The sequence below is a fragment of the Alligator sinensis genome, unplaced genomic scaffold (genome assembly GCF_000455745.1).
Source record: "Alligator sinensis unplaced genomic scaffold, ASM45574v1 scaffold118_1, whole genome shotgun sequence".
Lineage (NCBI taxonomy): Eukaryota > Metazoa > Chordata > Crocodylia > Alligatoridae > Alligator > Alligator sinensis.
The window spans coordinates 2,797,148-2,815,853 of record NW_005841850.1 but is presented as its reverse complement, the minus strand read 5'-3'; the positions used below and the strand labels follow the sequence as shown (position 1 = coordinate 2,815,853).

At 48.0% G+C, this 18,706-nt stretch overlaps 1 protein-coding gene across 1 annotated transcript in view; it reads left to right on the top strand.

The window, feature by feature from the left end:
• The window catches only part of HNF1B (HNF1 homeobox B), a gene marked incomplete at its 5' end in the record, with an annotated part of 46,790 nt that extends 39,242 nt beyond the window's left edge, over positions 1 to 7,548 (top strand). The window contains 2 exons of the mRNA XM_025210926.1: positions 660 to 778; positions 5,680 to 7,548. Of these exons, the coding sequence (XP_025066711.1) occupies positions 660 to 778; positions 5,680 to 5,700 (140 nt within the window). The remainder of the gene's footprint in view (positions 1 to 659; positions 779 to 5,679) is intronic.
• Positions 7,549 to 18,706: the final 11,158 nt, after the last annotated feature.

Genomic DNA, 18,706 nt, shown 5'->3' with positions numbered 1-18,706 from the left:
TGGCAGGTTGTAGCTGATTCATTTATAGTCTTATAGTCAACCTGTCCTTATATTTTGTTAACTAACAGAAATCTCTGCTGCCTCCATTCACCAAGGGTGCAGTGTTAGGGCAGTTGCATAGTGCTGGGGCTTGAAGTCTGTCTGGAGGGTCAGGCCCAGAGAGACGAATGGACCCAAACTCTAATTCCCAACACCACTGTGGTGTTTCTCAAGGGAAATCAGTCAAATCACACAGTTTTCCATCAAACTGTTTTCAGACAGCCCAACCAAGCACCAGCAAGTTGGAAATGTGTGGGACAAGGAGATGTAGACACAATGTCCCTTCAGACTTTTGAGCTGGCCCAAGAGCTTGCTAGAGGCATTCCCTTTGCTTTCCTTAACTGTTACCAGTCTCCATCGGTTTAGGAAGTGAAACTCCCATGGACTTCACCTTTGCTTGCTGGATCTGACCCTGCCTTTGGTGATCTTGTCCATCATACCTGCCCCCTTTCCTGCATGTGCCTTTGCTGCTCAGCAGTGGGGTGGACTCTGCAGGGTTCGAAGGAGGGTGCAGAGGGTTCCTTTGGTTTTAAAAGTGTGCTGGTGCTTCTCGTTTGACTGCTTTGTTCAATGACTGTAGCTGCTCATGTGATGACTGTCTGTCTCCTTCATTTTTGTAGTGTATGCACACAAGCAGGAGCCTCCCCAGTATTCCCACACTTCCCGGTTTCCATCAGCTATGGTGGTCACAGATACCAGCAGCATCAGCACATTAACCAATATGTCTTCCAGTAAACAGGTAACGGCACATGTGTTGATCACGTCGTCAGTCTGCAGTAATCACATGAGTGTTGCTCTCTGCTTGTGTCAGAACAGCAGAGAGAGAATCTGCCCATAGAGTGGATAAGAAAGCTGTGTTTCTCAGTCAATTATGGTTCGCTGTAAAAGGAACGACTGTTTGCACAATGCACTGTTTATAGCTGTTATTTCAGGTTCATGCATGGTACACAGGAGATGGGCTAAACCCACAGGGTGACATTCTCATTGCATGGATGTCTATGGCAAAGTGCCCTTTGAAACCACAAGGACCAGGATTTTGCCTTGAATCATTTATCTGCCCAACCCCATACTTCGGGGTGGAGAAAGATAAAGCTGGAGCCAAGCCAGCTCAGCTCCTGTGTCTGCTCAGCCCATAACTCACTGAATCAAAGCCAAATAACAACCCCAGTCTTTTCAGACCATCCCCTTTGCCCCTGTGGTTATAAATGGGTTCTGCTGCATGTGTTGCAGTGGTTTTTCCCCATCTGCGCACAACAGGATTCAGTCGTGAACAGAAAAGTCACAGGTTGCAAAAGAAAGCCAGGTGGGCTTCCTTTCCTGTAAATGGTTCTGGGGGAGTTCTCTCAGTCGGTATGTCGAACTGCTGCCACTGCTAATGGTTGTTGAGCACGTGCATTTGGGCAGTGAATAGATCCCCCCATTCCTTTATGCTGATTAGTGCCACCTTGCATTTCTGCTTGCTCAGTGTTTGATGTCCGGGACTAAATACCAGTGTAGCATAGAAGCAGTAGAAGGTAGATGCCCTATTGGAGCTAGATTGGTGGTTAGGGTTGTAATATAATGGAGAGATGTCTATGCCATTTATCATATAAACTGGCTCCAAATGGTTGGGGTCTGGGGTATATGACCCCATGTCACAGCAGAGTCACATTGACAGAACAATGTAGGGGAAAGCTTGTGCTGGTGATTCACTCATCCGTGTATATGTAAGGACTTGGGTCTCCAAAGCTGTAAATCCAGCCCCTGTCACCCGTGGTAATTCCATTTGTTTCCTTTTAAAAAAACCCAACCCCACGGTGACTAGCATGAAGATGACTTGAGTAATCACCCCATTCCCTTGGCTAATTGTGACTTGTTTAGGAACGTGCAGCATTTATGATGCCTTTGTGATCATGGCAGCAAAGTCCAGGCTGGCATAACTTTATTGAAGTTGATTTAGCTTCCTAGAAACAAATGAACTTTCCCCTGACTCTCTTAATAGAGACCATTTCTAAATGCAGGTGAGAGATTCTAATCTCAGTAAACTGGGGCACATTTAGAGTCCCTGTTAAATCCAGACACACTACTCTAAAAGTGCAGGAGTGTAGAAGAGATCCTGATCTGATGTAAACCACCAGAGCTCCTTGAAAATCCTCGTGTGGGTCTGCAGCTGATCAAAACGTGCCTTGCTTCACTGAGGTTAATGGATGAGACTCTGGGCCTCCAAACCCCCAATTTTTTGAGATGTACACTTGCATCAGGCCCTATGTCATTAGTATCCAACTCAGACAATAGCCCCTTTTTTAAAAAGCCAGCTCTGGGGACTGTGGGAAATATGTGGCCCTTATCGATTGCTAGATAAATAGGAGACAACCTTGAACTTGCATTCAGATAAACCTTCTTGCTAATCGCTGACAGTGGGAAGGAGAAAAATCTCGGCAGCGAACATAAAGCAAATAATGCTTGGAATTGCTGCACAGCTTTGTTTTCATAGATGCCCTTAAGTTACACTGCAAGGATGGTGCAGAGACGACTCTATTCATTCCAGGGAAAAAATGGAACAGTGTAAGACTGAGTACAGTGGGCTACATCCCGTTGTAAATCAGCAGAATCAGTGATGAGCAGACCAGATTCTCATTGAGTTGATGGAAATCTGCATAGCTGCATTGATTTGACCAGTTATACCTCCCATCCAGCTTCACTGGAGTCCACAGGTCAAATTCCTAGTGGGTCTACGCTGGCATAGTTGCATGGAAGTCCATAAAGACTCACCAAAGCCCAATCCCTCTGCCGGTGTGGGACCCAACGCAAACCTTTTCTCTCACAAAATGGAAGGTGAAAGTGTAATTCTCAACCCCACTGCCCTCCGACTCCTGTTAGGTTTCCCACTCTTTGTAGTGAGCAGGGAAAACATTTATCTGTGCCCACAAATCTCAATCAGTCGGGCAATCAGGCACATCAGCACTCCTCGGGAATACCATTTCCTTTGAAAGGCTTTATCAATCCATCTGGTGTGCGCTCAGCCCTATCCTCTCCCTTGATTAATTATTCTGTCCTACCCCTCGTTGACTTTGATGCTTGCTTGTTGAAACAAGCCCTCGGAATACAGGAAATGTGCTTTTTAATCAAAATAGTGCACAACGCTGCCTGCTAGGCCTGGGGATGGCGTGTGCCCTTTGCTACGCAAAGCGATCTGCTGGCTTTGAAGCAGAGCTGGCTGAGATAATCAAGCCGCTCTTTTCCCTGCCTCCCCCTTCTCCATACTCCTCTAGTTTAATTTTTTAGAAGTAGGTTATCCAGGGCAAGCAAGCCATGAGCATAATAAGCCAGCAGTGTCAGCCATCCAGAAAGCCGGCCCCCGCTTGTGGGACTGAGTGCAGAAAGGAACGTGTCTATGTGCAAGCAAGGACTGTGAGGCACTGAAGACCCATTGAAGCCCACCATAAGGGGCACACATTGGATCAGCCTGATGTGAGGCCCTGGCTATGGGGATGAATTTTACCCTCCGTTGCCCCAGCGCTCCATGTTGGGGCTTGCATAGAGTCCTGGTTTTCTACTGTCCATTTTGCAAATGCAGCTTGATCTCAAAGGCAAGGGTGAGAAATAATTTAGTATCACCGAGTACTTGTTGAATTGCTCACCCCTGCTTTTAACAAAAAGTGAGTTGGATGCCGATGGAAATTGCTGCTGAAATCAGTTGAGAGTTAGGTACCTTAGCACCTGTGAAGATCTGGGCCTGGATTCAGTCCAGCGGGAATCTTTCCATAGTCTCAAGCTGTGGGCCACATCCTGAGACGCTGACTGAGACTTGGAGCATTTGCCAGAAGTTAAGCTCTTCTTCCAAGGAGAGATGTCATATATAATCCATCCACTATTTATCTTCCCTCTCTCAGCTGAGCAGGTCTCTCCCTCTGTCTCCATCTGGGCCAGCCGCAGTGCTTAGTTGGCCTTCCTATTCCCTCAGGGCTAGGAAGGGGGACACACTCGGTGTCCCCCGAGCAGAACCGTTTCCTCTAAGCCACCCCTTTGGGCAGGGCTCTCTCACCTTCACTCTGAGCATGAGCTGCTGATCTCTTATCAGCTGTTTATGTTTAGACTTGGAAGGGGCAAATAACTCCCAGTTCCTCTGACAACACTTAAGCCTGAGCCACCATTTTATTACGTGAGCAAACATCTGATAGCCCCGGAGCCCATCCCTAATGACATGTCATAGAAGCCTCTTGGCGTCTCCTTATCTCTGCCTTATGATGTTTGCTGTGCACTGAAACCTGCAAGGTCACCTGCAGCTTCCCGGCCTCCATCCCAAAACTGAGGAGCAGTGTGTGTGCGTGCACGTGCATTAGGGGTGACCATGTGGCATGGGGGAAACTCAGGAGTGAAGGCTTATGAGATCTAGAGGTGAGAAATTGCCAAGGCCAGGTGTAGGAGGTAGCAGCTATTGGGCAGTGCTGCCAAAGGTCATGCACGTTAGGGTACGGCCTTGCCCTGCCTCACCCAAGTGTCTGTGTTTGCTGCATAGTACTCTCAGTCCTTGGAGCTGTTTTTGGCATAAGACAGGCATCTTGCTGGGAATGGGCTGAGGGCATGAAGATGCTTGGAGGAGGGACGGTAAATGGAGCAAAAGGGCGTAGAAACCCAAAGAAGCGTAGTGACGTGCAAAGCAATTCCTCTCTATTTGAATGGAGGCGATGTCAGTGAGAGTGCAAAAAGCAGAACTTGAGTCCTGAATGCAGCCACCAAACACATGCAGCAGAGGTAGTGGCGGTCAGCGACCGAGATGTCTACCCCGTGCAGAAGGAACCAGTTAAGATGGGAGCTCCTCTCTCCATTCTCTGCCAAGGCTGCCAGCGGACCCCTGTCTACTAGAGACCGAGCCCTCCACTCCCTCCGCATGAGTCACAGAAAAGCCGTTGCTTGGTAATGACTCCTGGCCTGTAATGTGACCTTGCCCCCCCAAGCAGCTTTCAACTCGTGAGACCGCATTTACTCGGTCGGCAGATCAGCGTACGCTTCGCTGGTCTTGGCAGCCTGGCAAAGGGGAACAAACTGGTCTCGGAACAGCTTCTCCAACAGGCTGGGCACGAATAGGCACTTTATTTGGTCGGATCTGGCAAGAAAACACTTCTCCCTTTGCATGTTCCCTATTGCAGTGCCAGAGGCCCTGGGCACAGTCCAGCACCCGGTGAATCAGTATTGTCCCATCGACTTTGGCAGTTGGGTCTAGGCTTCACAGGGCCCCTCAGTTACCACCTCAGTGCTGTGTCTCATGGAAATCTCTGGGTAAAAGCTGTGGGCCCGAGGCTGCAACCTTGGAGCATTGAATGGAGCAAGGGGGAAATGAGGAGAGGTAGGTCTGAGCTCCAGGATAGTAGTAGATCTGCTTGGATTCAGAGATTGCTGCAGAAATCCTGGGAGTATCAGCTGATGTCACCTTGCAGATCCCATGCAGGCTAGCAAATTTGGCTGCCCTAGGGTTGTGGAAGCAGAAATGTGAGTTAGTGACTCTGTTGCATTGAGAGTTTTATGAATGCTAGAATGGCCCTGAAAGCTCATTCCTGATGGCCATTAAAAGGCATCCTGTTCCCCTGCTTTGCACGTGGTAACGCTGCATGCATACTCTCTAAATCACGTCTCCTGCTTCTCTCCCGCTTTCTCTCCTAGTGCCCCCTGCAAGCCTGGTGATGTTCCACACCTCACTGCTTTTGCACCTAGCGACCGGAGCTTATTTTCCACAACATCACGCCGGTAACCAACCAAGTCTGGGGAGCGTTGCTATAGAGGAGCTCAGCCAGCTTGTCTAGCGCCATAGCGAAGAGCCGATTCGCCTGAAAAAGAGCTGGAGTTTCGCAACGAATAGCCAGCCTTCTGCAACTGGACAGGAGCAAAGCTCTGTCCACAAGGTGCCTCATCCCAGAGACCGTGCTCTTCCTTCCCTTCGCACAGTATTTCCAGGACGTGTCTTGAGGATTTTAAATATTTGCCTTCTAGAGGCTGTTGCCTTTTGTGAGAAAATAAGAACAAAACTGACTGAGAACTGGCAGAAGAGGAGAGGAAGATCAATGCTATTTAACTTATATTTCTCCACCAAAGGGACTGGTGAGAGACTTGGATCTGTTACTTAGAATTTGGAAGGAGGAATCACCTGTGCTGTTGAACTGAGCCAACTACCCTGTAAATACAGATAAGCTTCCATCCTCCCCAAGCCTTTCACTGTCACCTATACATAGAGATTTATATGAAAGCAGTCAATTGTGTCCAATGGATGTAAACTACTGTAATTAAGTGCAATTTCCCCACCTGTATATATTGGCCAAATTTCTCATATTTCTCCTTTTGTAAAGGTCAGAGCTGAGGTTTTTGGTTTTCTTTCCCTTTTTTGTTTTCCTTTTCTTTCAATGAGTGAATTCATAAGGAGAGGCCTGGCCATACTCAAGGGCGTCAGTCCCCCAGCATTGCACTGGCCGCTCGACCAGAGGACAGACACAAATGCACGCCTCTGCAGAGCTGCTACTAAAGGCCGACAAGCTGCAGCACAGTCAACAGTCCTGTCTAATAGGAGCCCATGCTTGAGGAAGGACCAGGGATGAAATAAGTGACCCAGTGACTTGCTACCTAGCAGCCATGACTGGCACGATCCATTTGGTGACTACTATCAACATGCGGATCTCAACTATTATTATTTTCTTTTTGCTGTTTTGATTGAGGCTAGGCAAGGGAGGAGAAGAGTTCCCATGGGTGTAGTGAGACACGTAGGCCATTTCTGGAGTCTTCCTTTTTTCAGGGGTGTGTAGTTTCCAAGGGAAACTGCTGCTACGATCTGAATGGGTGCATAAGATGGTATATTTGGTAGGAACATCCTATACCTGCCAAGGGGGTTAGATGCCCCGATCTTCCTTTTCTCAGAGAAGGGAGTGGGAAGTAGGGAGCGGGCCCATGTCTGATTTCCATTTTACATTGTAAATTGGAATAGGGTGAACTTTGTTAACCTTACCTCTTTCAATAAATGGGTCACCCTTGTCTTCCTAATGCTACGTTCTAACTTGCTGGTAGCTCCCACTTCTCTGCACTTGGATGGAACGTCTCTAGTACTGTGAGTTCAAGAGTGGTTCACACAAACAGCTAGAGACTGTCCTACCTTGGCTCAGCAGGATCTATCTCTTGCTCTATGAGCAATCCCTTTTAGTGGGACAACTCATAGTGTGAGATACTGTTGCTTGTGGGTAGGAGTGTGACAGTCTGGGCCCAAGACAGAAAGATCTATGCTGGGAAGTGATCAAGAAGGAGTTGAGATGGGTATATTTGAGTGCCTGCTTTCACTGATGACAATCAATGCAGCTACTATATTGGACTGTTCTTTATTTGTAGACTGGAGGTGTTTAGGAAAGAGAATGCTATTCATAGACTCACAGAAAGTTAGGGTTGGAAGGGACCTCAGGAGGTCATCCCCTGCTCAAAGCAAGACCACCTGCAACTATATCATCCCAGCCAAAGCTTTGTGTAATCAGGTTTTGAAAACTGCCAAGGATGGAGCTTCCACAACTTCTCTGGGTAACCTGTACCAGTGTTTTACTACCCTCCTAGTGAAAAAGTTCTTCCTAATATCTAACCTCAACTTCCCTTGCTGCAACTTGAGACCATTGCTCCTTGTTCTGCCGCCTGCCACTGCTGAGAACAGTCCAGCTCCATCCTCTTTCGAATCCCGCTTCAGGTAGTTGAAGGCTGCTATTAAATCCCCCCCGTCTCCTCTTCTCTAGACTAAATAATCCCAGTTCCCTCAGTCTTTCCTCATAAACCATTTTTTTTCTTTCCCCAAACCATTTTTGTTGCCCTCCACTGGACTCTCTCCAACTTGTCCACATCCTTTCCATAGTGGGGTGGCAAAAACTGGACACAGGACTCCAGATGTGGCCTCACCGGTGCTGAATAGAGGGGAATAATTACTTCCCTTGACCTACTGGCAGCACTCCTACCAATGCAGCCCAGTATGCCGTTAGCCTTCTTGGCAACAAGGGCACACTGCTGGCTCATATTCAGCTGATTGTCCACTGTAACGCCCAGGTCCTTTCCTGCAGAGCTGCTGTCCAGCCAGTCAGCCCCAGCTTGGATTGGTGCATGGGGTTGTTCTGTCCTAAGTGCAGGACTTTGCACTTGTCCTTATTGAACCTCATGAGATTTCTTTTGGTCCAATCCTCCAATTTGTCTAAATCACTCTGAATCCTAGCCCTACCCTCCAGTGTATCTACTACTCCCCACAGCTTGGTGTCATCTACAAACTTGCTGAGGGTGCACTCTGCCATCTTCCAGGTTGTTGATGAAGACGTTGAATAAAACTGGCCCCAGGACTGACCCAGAAGAAGGGAGAAGATCAGCAAGAAGCTTATTTGCAGGAGGTCTTTAGATGATGTTCTCTGGGAGCTAACCATTTTCTATCATGCCTTCCATCTTCCCTTCAACAGAAGGCTTAGGGTCTAGCCCTGCTTGCTTTGAAGGAAGCAACAAAATTTCCGTTAACTTCCGCGGGACCAGTCTTTCTTAGAAAGCAGACCAGATGGTCCACCAGTAGCAGGCAAGAGTGACACAGATAACAAATCCTCCACAACATTCTCACTCACTATGAGTTTGGAGGGGACTGTTTCTTCATCCCTTCAAAAGCAACAGTAGGATGGCCCACATCTTCCCAGCTTGCAACCACCTGCTCCAGGAACAAGAGAATACGGGGTCAGATTGTCAGCAGATGTAAATCAACTTAATTCTACTGAAGTCAGTGGAACAATGCTGAATTTACATGAGCTAAAGACCTTTTCAAAAGCCTGTAAGTGATTTAAGGAGCATAAGTGGATTTGTTTTCAAAAGTTTTGCTGGTGTTCAGTGAAATACTTTTGTTAACTGAGCATAAGGCTCCTCAATCACTTAAGTACTTTTGAAACTTTTGCAGCTCATGCTTGACCCCCTAAACTCCACGAGTGATTTTGAAAAGTAAAGATCATTAGAGTTTCCCTGTGAACAGCTTAATCAAAGACAAAAATAAGGGATTCTCTCTTTTGGGCTAGTGGACGACCCTTGACTTTGTGTTTGTGCAATGCTGAGCACAGCAGAGCCCCAGTCCTTACTGGGACTAGTAGGCATTAACATAAGACAAATAAAAAGTCATTTTGAATTTGAAGGCGATATTTGGAATGGAACTTAATTTAATGTATAATATAATTAAATACCATGTTTTCTGCCTCACTATTGTCTTGTGATATCCTACCTGAGCTGTGTGTTAGAGGCACAGGTTTGCATTGCTGTCTTCACCCTTTTATAGACAAGAACAAGAAGAATTGTTAATGTTTACAAAGTAAGTGTGGGCTGGAAATACCATAAGCGTAAGGTTTTCTTGTGAGTGCCGCAGTTGTACGGTATGTTGTTGATGGGTGTTGATTCAATAGACTATATGAGAAGCAGAATGGGCTTATTACACTTGAAAGGTAAAGACGAATGTTTCTCTCGCTTGGAATATTGGTCTCGATTTCTAAGGGCTTGAACCTTGTAAGTCAAGTATTTCATGTAAATTATCGGAGTATCGTTGGAAATAAGAGTGGGCTCCAGTTTCATGTGAATTTTGAATTACCCTGTGTTTGGTAGTGATTAAGTGGCATTAGGGTTCACTCTGTGTTAAAGGCAGGAGCCCTTTGCAAAGTCCTGGACAGAACTCAAATTCGGGAGCACCTTTGTTGGGGTTTTGAGTGTGTGTATCTAGTGATTTGAACACGGAGCTGTACATCTGGAAACCCAAGTTCTGATCCCAAATGTGCCACCAGCTGGGTTGACATTGTTTTGCTGCAGTTCATCCCTCACTCATCACCAGCTGAAGTCTCTTCACTCGGGAGATCATTTAGGGCCTCATTTTTGGAAGGACAAAGTTGGCTCCCCTCATCTAAGAGACCCTCAGTGCCTTTGAAAACCAGGACAATCTCTCTTTATCTCAGTTGTCCCTTCTCTACAATGGGCCAAAATGCACCTACTGCTGTAAAAAGTTTACGAGGGCTTTGATTGCTGAGCGTTAGTATTTTACTGAAGGCCAATCTTTGTCAAATAAACCAGGTGAAGTATGTTGAGAGTGAAGGGTGAATCCCGGGACTCGGAGCAAGCAGGCTCCCTGTGTCCCACAGTGTTGGTTTGCTCTGGTTAAACACTCCAAAGCTTCACGGCTTATCTGAAGTTTCTCTGAGCCTGTTTGTTCAGGAATCCTCTGAGTATGGTTTTCTTGAGAGATCTTTGGTACGTCTTGTTTCCAGCTAGAGCAGAAATACCACTACAGGTCAATTTTTTTCTTGCAAAATGTCTGTTTGTATATATATCCTATTCCCACTGAAAGCTGAAAGCTATCTGCCAGATATAAAGACTGATGGATCATCTTCATTTACCTTCTCAGTACCTTTGGGATGGGAGTTTATTAAAGATTCAGCCATCGTTTCAAGTAAACCAGTGTCCTATCGGTCCATTTCTCTTGTGTTACCACTTCTGTCTCCAAAATGGAAGCCGCATGCAGTATAAGGGGGAAGAAAAGAAGGAAATCAGGTTTCTTTTACAGACACGTGGCAAAATGGAGGTCACACCAGGGAACACATCCGAGGCTGTGACAGGTAAGTAAATGAAAGGACATAGAAGAGGGAGAAGGTGCAGATGGAAATGCAGCTAAGCCATGGGAGGATTGGTAGGAAAGCTAAGCACTCAGTAGGCCCCTTAGAGGATAAAACAAGAGAAAAATGTCTCAGCTGAGTCAAGACTTAGTTTCTTCCCATGTGAGAAGGAAAAAGCATCAAACAGCCTTTGAGACAGACACAGGGTGGTGGAGCAATCTGGTCTGCTTAGATGGTAAGCTCTTGTAGGCAAGACTGTCTCATATTATGTGCTGGGAAGGCACAATAGGGAGCCCTCTGGGCAATAAAGCAATGCTAATAATAATCATAATAATAATAATAATAAAGGAGCTAGTAGGCAGTCTCATGAAGTATTATTCACTTCCTTGTGGACGTTTATAGCAGCAATCACTGATCGTTCTGGATTTATCTCATTTATGGAGAGTGAAAGCATGAACTTCCAGCTTCTCCACACCTGAAACATCCAGTGGCCATTCTGGGGTCTCCTTTCTTCATGCCCCTACGTGAAATAGGCCTCAACAAACCCTCCGTTGCAGCCCAGGCAGTGTGAAATTGCCCGAGGTATAAAAGGGCTAAACACCAGTGAGTCAAGGATAGTCTTTCCACTGAGTTCGCTGGAGGCATTGGGCCAGCTTTAAGGCACCCCTCGGAGAAAGCCAGGTCTTGTCTTGAATCAGGACCTAAGCAAAGGTAAAATTCATGCTAGATGGGAGAAATAAAGCCCATCGCTGCAGATGTTCCAGCCTGTTTTTGCAGACAACTGATGAGCCACAGACAGGTTCTCGGGTGAGATTCACCGAAGGGAGACGCCGCCTCCGAGGGCTGCCTAGTGTAATGTGCAGCATGCACCAGAGAGGCACAGCGCTCCTCTGAGACGTGTGGAAAAGCAGCTGTTCGAACGGCACGGCAGTGCGATAGACGGCCTGGAGAAGCTGTGGGTTCTCCATCATGGGAGGTGTCCCAAGAGGAGGTTGGATAGGCAGTGGTCAGGGATGATCTAGGGGTGGCTATGCCTATGTTCTACGGGTATTTCCCATGTTTCTCAGCTTTGCTGGTTGCCACAGAGGGCCAGGAGGGAATCCTTCCCCTCCTGCTGTTACAAATGGGGGCTTTCTTCAGAGACATTGGGTGTTGGCTGCAGCTAAGGCTGCAAATTTTGACTGGGGCGTCCCAATGCTCCTGCTGGGACTCATATCCCAGCAGTTCCTGGCCAGAGGGTCTTGCCCCTCTGCTTAGGGTCAGACAGATTGCCATATTTGGGGTCAGGAAGGATTTGTGCCCCATGGTCAGTTTGGTGCCGATTCTGGGATTTTTTGCCTTCCTCTGTAGTGGGGAGATGTGGCCTCTACCTGGGATCTCTTGAGAACATTTTTAACAACCTCTGCAGTAGCAGGACATTGGCCACCATGGTCCCCCGGTTTTACCCGTCTTGTGTCAGTTGACCGTAGTTTTGATAAGAGGTTAGACAATGGATTTGTATAGCATCATTCGGATTGGGGTGATCCTGCCTCAGGCAAGGGGATGACCTCTCAAGGTCCCTTCCAGCCCTACTTCTCTATGAGTGGTGACAATCAGAGCTGAATTGGGGCCCATTTGTTCTAGTGCAATTGTTCTCGGCGTTGTTCTGCAGTAACTGAAAGGGAAGGGAGGGAAGAACGAAGCTAAGGACACCGCTGTGCCAAAAGAAATGGTGTCAAGGCAATTTGTGCCACCTCACAGTCACAGCTTAGTCGTAGATCCAGGATGAAAGGCGATCTAGAACGTAGTAGAATCCAAAAAGGATATATATTTTAGTCATCCTTCCAAAAAACCCACAAGCCAGTGTTATCTTAAATTCTAGAAATACCTGCGTCCACTCCTTACTACTGCTAGGAAATGGAGATTCTTTGCCCAGGTCTGCCGCGGCCTTCTTGTTTCATGTTGGTATATCACTTCATCTCTCTGCCACCCAATTCTCCCCCTGCTAAAATGAAAATAACCCTTCCACTTTTCCCCTTTTTTGCCTCTGTAGACTATACACTCTTCAGGGCAGCAATTTTTCTCTTACGATGTGTGTGTACGTCCTGCATTCGGGGCTCCAATCTCAGCTCAGGCCTGTAGATGTGATCATATTACAGATAACAGTGCCTCTTGCGAGAAGTACTCCCCCATTTTTGAGAGAGAGATGCAGTTTTCATAAGGTCCGGTTCTACGACTTCCTTACTCACTATTGTTTTGGGGTTTTGTGTGAGTGCGATGGACCTCTTATGAAGGGCAGAGTAACAAATGCCGGTTCCATGACAAAGTTCGTTTATGACCAATCAAGTTTTACAAGGAGGGATAATTATTTTACAGTTCAGAACTGCTTAACAAGGGAATTCCTTGTGAATGAAGATCCACATGCTGCCACAAGATGGATTTTTATAGGTCAGCCCTTTATTTTAGCCGTGACCCGTATTCTCACTCATTACAAAACAAAGAGCTGTCGCTTTACATTTGGGCTAATCCTGGGCTGAGAATGATAAAGCTAGTCATTAGGAGGTGACTTTTCCCTGACACCCAGAGGGGCAATAATCCCATTATTACGTGACAACAGATGATGTTAGTGGCACAGCAGGTCAAAAGACCCATAATTATCTTCTAATTTGCCTTTTTAATAGGTAGAACTGGGGAAGAAAAAGATCCCAAGAAAAAGTCATAACACCTCTGAGGCATGTGTAATTCCCACGGTGGGAGAAGGGCCTGGCTCTGAGCCACCCCAGAGTAGGGCAGATAAAGGTGTCTCCTTAGGGGCATCTTCCCAACCTCCAAACTCTCACATCTTGCTCTCAATATCACCAGCCCTCAGCATGCAAAACCTGGGAGTCAGGGCTGCAAAACCCTGAGAGCGCTCTGCAAAGCTGAAGTTCAGTACAACCTCCCTGTTTTGGTTTTGCCTTAGATCCTAGAAGTCACAGCCACAAGCCTTTTCTCTGCACCTTCGCAGGTGAGAACCTTTGCTCTGGATGTCCCCCCTAAGCACAACTGAAATCCTTGTGCGATGGCAAGAGTCCGTGACATTTGCCATCTGATCGGGGGCCTGGGATGGGCTTTTGGGATCGGAGGAAAGTGTCACCGCATTGCAAGTCCCGACGTCCCCAGTGCAGCCTGTGGACGCACAACACTTCCTTTGGGTTAATGGGAGAGTTTGTGTCTTGGGACTAAAGAATCCAGCCCAGGCTTAAAACAGGTTTGCAGCACCGCGTAGCAGTAGTATGCAAAGGGTGAAGTCTGGCTCCTGTCACTGTTGGCCCCAAATGGATGCAAATCAATAAGCAAACAAAAAAGAGGGCCTCTGCCCCTTGTTGCCCTCCCCAGCGGTGTGTATGCAGTGCTCCTGCTGAGAAGAGGAGGAGCAGCCAGAGGGAGGGAAAGAAAGGGAGAACCGAAGGGATCCAATTCAATACGTGCCGCGTGCCTGGTGTCTTGAAACTCAGCCGTATCGCGCACCTCTGACAGCTCGTCGGCAGCGTCTGCTCCAAAGCATTTGTGCAGCTAGTAACAATCACCCCTCCTACGGAGCCTCTCCTGCCCGTGGCAGTTTGGATGGATTCACACGTAGGAACCAGGATTTAGCCTCATGGATGGTTAGATTCATTACAATGAATGGTGAGATTCATTACAAAGCATTCCTGGGCCGTCAGTTCCCACACGGGGCAGGACACTCTGTATTGGTTTCTAGGGACAATGTCAGCCTATAAGTTAGGGGCCCAATTCATGGGGGGAGCAGGACCCCAGAACTGGGCCCGGGACGTTTGAGGATCGCAGCCACGCCTAATGCAGGCAAGGTGCTCTGGGTCTTTCGGTAGGTGTTACAGCCTGGTGGGTGTCAGAGCTCCCGCTGAGTGCAAACAGCTCAGGTGCCTGCTGGTTTTCCCCCCCGAGAGGGTTTCCTTTGCAGAAAGTGAGCTCCTTTCCAGAAGGAAACCGTCTCGGTTTCTGACCTCGGAGGAGCCGGGCTTCATTAACAAAGCAGGAGCTAAAGGGCAGCCTCGCTAGGCATGTTTTGGGGAGGAGGCGGCTGTGGTCTAGAAAGGGGAAATGGTTTACTCAGCATCACTCAGTGGCAGAGGCAGAGTTTAGCACCCCGGTCCCCGCCTCCAATGCTCCTCCAGCCTCCAGGGCCCAGTGTCCAGGGCTTCCTCCTTCAAAGTGCTTGAGCCCAGAGAACTTGCTCAGCCAAAAAAAAATTGGTGCTATTAGCAATTGTTTGAGAACAAATCTGTTTGGGTGTGTGATTTATTTTCTTTTCATCAGATGCCTCCCAGAACCAAACTTCTAGGAACTCCCATCTGGTCGGAGACTGGGAGCACTGACAAGCACCGTGGTGGGACTTTGTACCTGCAAGAGGGCTGGGAGGAAGCCTGACCTCTCTGTTACCCCCAGAAGAAAGTGAGCCTGGGCTGACACCTGCTGAGACAGGTAAATCCCCTTTGCCTATTGTTTTCTGTTTGCTCCAGAGGCATACAGGTGATCCTGCAGACCAGGTTAGCCGGGTCAAAATCAGGTTGCCCCCTCCTTTGGCACCACGTGCATTGGCGCTGTGAGAGGGCATCTCTGTTTAATGAGTGCTTTTTATCAAGTTATGTCTTGTGGGTTGTAACTTCACAGACGGTGCTTTTATAACACCACCGAATCCTGAGACCGCATTTTTTACAGGTGGGGAAACCGAGGCACAGAACAGTGTCACGCCTGATCCAAAATACCTTGCACAGCAGGTCATTGGCAGAGGCGTTTCCAAGCAATACAGTGTGCAAGACTGAGCCTGGGCAGCACTGAGCCTCTTGTGAGAGGCGTAGAGCTCCCTCAGCATATTTTAATACAGGCACCTTTGCTCGAGCAGCACAGCGTGCTTAGGAATGAAGTGTGCTGACCACATTGCGTTTAGTTCCCGTGGATTTAGGCCTCATAAGATCTGTCAGCTTGACAGACAGGTTGGGAGCAGCATATGACAGAGGCTTCCCCTATATTGTCCAGGCAGTGAACCTGAGCTCCGGCTTGTATCTAACTCATGGGAACGGGTATGAGAGTGGATTGTTTTTTATGCTCATTCTCTCCCAGCCGAGTCCAGACAAGGTTGCTAGGCTCAGCCATCCCGGTGCTTCTCCTGGGATTCATGCTGAGATCAGTCAACTCATTTCTACTCGAGTCAGGGAGAAACCATCAGGTGGTTAAAAGACTCCTCCCCACTGACCTGGCTTGGGCATGAAGAAAGAGGAGACACTGCCAGTCCCTCAACCCTCTACCCCACTGGTAGTTGCAGGGAATTGTTCTGGCTTCATTTACTTTCTTCCTGACAGCTGCAGCCGTCCACGCCTGGCAGCCCAGAAGGCTCCAGGAGAAAAAGGCTTCGTGCCAGCATGCTCTGACCATTAAGAAGACAGCTTTCCATTAGTATTTCTATGCAGGTGAGTTATTTCAGCAACTCCAAAAATGCCGTTCCGTGCACACATAAAAGTCACTGTTCAGTTACACAACAGCAACCACCTCTGGAATACATCATGTCTCGGATCTCGTTCTACCAGTTGAACAGGTTCGCCAACAAATGTGGGCCTGATCCAGCTGCTGGGCTGAAGTCCCCAGGGAATGCTGACTTTTTAGAAAAAGCAGGATGAGGCCCTGTGGAAATACAGCTGTTCACTACCCAGAAAGAAATATAAGGAGCTCCTTTCCATCTCCCTTCCAGAACGCTCTGCCGAGAGGCAACATCCCCCATTGCTTGCAAACCCTTCCCATCGCATGCTCTTGGGCAAGTCTTCTGTCCCCGTTGCTCATGTGGTATCAGAGATACTTTAGCACGAGATGGGTCAAAAGGGAAAGCATCGTTACTTCTCTGGATAGCAAATACGCTCTGCTCTTTGAAGTCTTTGAGAGGATTTGCTTAGCCTGATGTCAGCGTTTGACTGGTACACAGAAAGGAATTCAGAAATTGATTGCATTTGGAGGCCCGAATGTTTGTGCACATTGTTAGCTCCCATCTATCTGCATTGGGCTTGTGTCTCAAGATCAGATAGACGGAGACCACAGACTTCTTTACCTTCGGCTGGTAGGGTGGCTTTTGAAGCGAGGCATTGTGTGGATCTACCCAGCTTTGTTCAAACCGGGCTTTGCCTCGTGCATTTGGCAGATGTCTTTAGCAATCAAAATCCTGGAGGCGTGGTGAAAAATGGTTGTGGTCCCAACAACAGGAATTAGTCAAGAATACTATCGTCCTGTTTTAGGTTTACATGGCTTCACCTTCAGGCCTCAGGAGCCAGCGGATGAAGAACTCATCCATCACCAAAATGCAGACCCCTCCTGAGTGTAGACAGACAAGAGTTTGAGGCAGGTCGTTGTCCCCCCTACCGTAGGTAGGACCCTCAGTGACAGAGGGATCCTGGCCGCCTCCGAGCTGATGGCGACTGACACCACCTCAGTCTACATACCTAGTGGTCATTGCTTGATAATACTGCTTACATGACAGGTTAGGGGTTCAGTTTTAAACTGAAAAGACAAGGGGAATTCAGGGAGCAGGAAGCAATCAGGTGAGCTGAAAAACAGCCAGGCTTTCACCCCCTTCCTCTTGCTCAAATCACTACAGAGCAATTAATGGCTGCAAGCAGTTAGGAGTGGGCGTTTATACGTAACCCACACAGCACAGACCTCCCAGTCTAAAGTCCAGGTCTAGGGCAAAAATGATCACCCCTTGCACAAGGACACCCACCTGCTACCGCACGTGGCTGGTGCAACTAGCTGGAGGTTTCCCATGCACATCATGGTGACATGGTCCCAGCGTGTGAGAATGCACTCGCCAGCATACAGACGTGTCCCTGGTTGAGGATCCCTTCGGAGGCTGCTGGGGCAGGGTGTAAGGGCAAGCAAAGCATGAGAGCACACGGCGCTCTCCTCTCTGAGACCTCCATGCGCATGCTGGGCTTGGCTGTCTCCCTCTCTGACAGCCTCACTAAAGTAGGGGGTAGCTCAGGGTCTCTTCCAGTCTCGCAAGCTGGCTCTAGGTCTCCAAGGGTTTCAGTAAGCCTGGATTGCCTGGCATCAACTGGTCGACAGCAGAAATGCTCCCTGTTCCTCTCCTCCCATCCCCCCGCCCTGCATTGGAATTAAAAGCATCCCTGAATATAGTGTTTGCTTCTGTAGTCACAGACTTCAGTACAATTGTCTCCCCTTTCCAACAGCTGCTCCAGTTGCTGTATCAAATTGTGGTGGAGTCCCGCTGGGTAAACCTTGTAAACCTTCTCTCGCTGGTGCCCTCTGTTTGCTCAGCAAAGGCTCCTAGATTTACTTCTAAGCAGCCTCTTAAGATCCCTCGCTGACTGTCTCATGGCAGAACCCAGCGAGATCCCGGCGCAGATTAGAGGGTCAAGACAACCTCTGTCTTCTTTAGGAGACAAATTAAACTGGTTTCATTAGGCACATTCAAATTTAAACATTTGCCAACACAAGGTGAGTGAAGTGAGGCACCCAGTGTATTACAGAGACGGGACTTGGGCTGTCGGTAGGAAAGACAAAAGCCACTGCTGAAGTTTCCAAAGGCAGAGACTGACTGGGAGACTCTGGGCTTCCTCTCTTCAAATGATGCAAAGCCCCATTGTGCATTTGTCTTGCCTGGATTCAGTTTATCCCCGAGCAAACTGGGTAGAAAATGGTTGTGTAAGAGACAGGCATGAGCCTATAAGGTGCAAATCTCCCCTGACTTCAGACTAACACAACTAAGTGCTGTCTCTGAGTAATATGCTCCTGCTTTGCAGAGGTAAAAATGATCATGCAAGATGCAATCCATGATGTGGAAGCATTGCAGGGCTGTGGCTGTAACCATGATGGTCCAGGGGATATACAAGATGAAAATAGTTGTGTGGCAATGGTGTAACGCAGGATGGTGCCAGGAAGCTTATCTAACCCCACCCAACTAGATAGTTGGTCCAATGAAAGATATGACCTCACCCCACCGATCTTCCCCTCTTGCGTAGATGAGATGCGAGACTGTAGGACATCAGGCCCCGAGTCATGCCCCGAGCTGCCTTGTACACCTC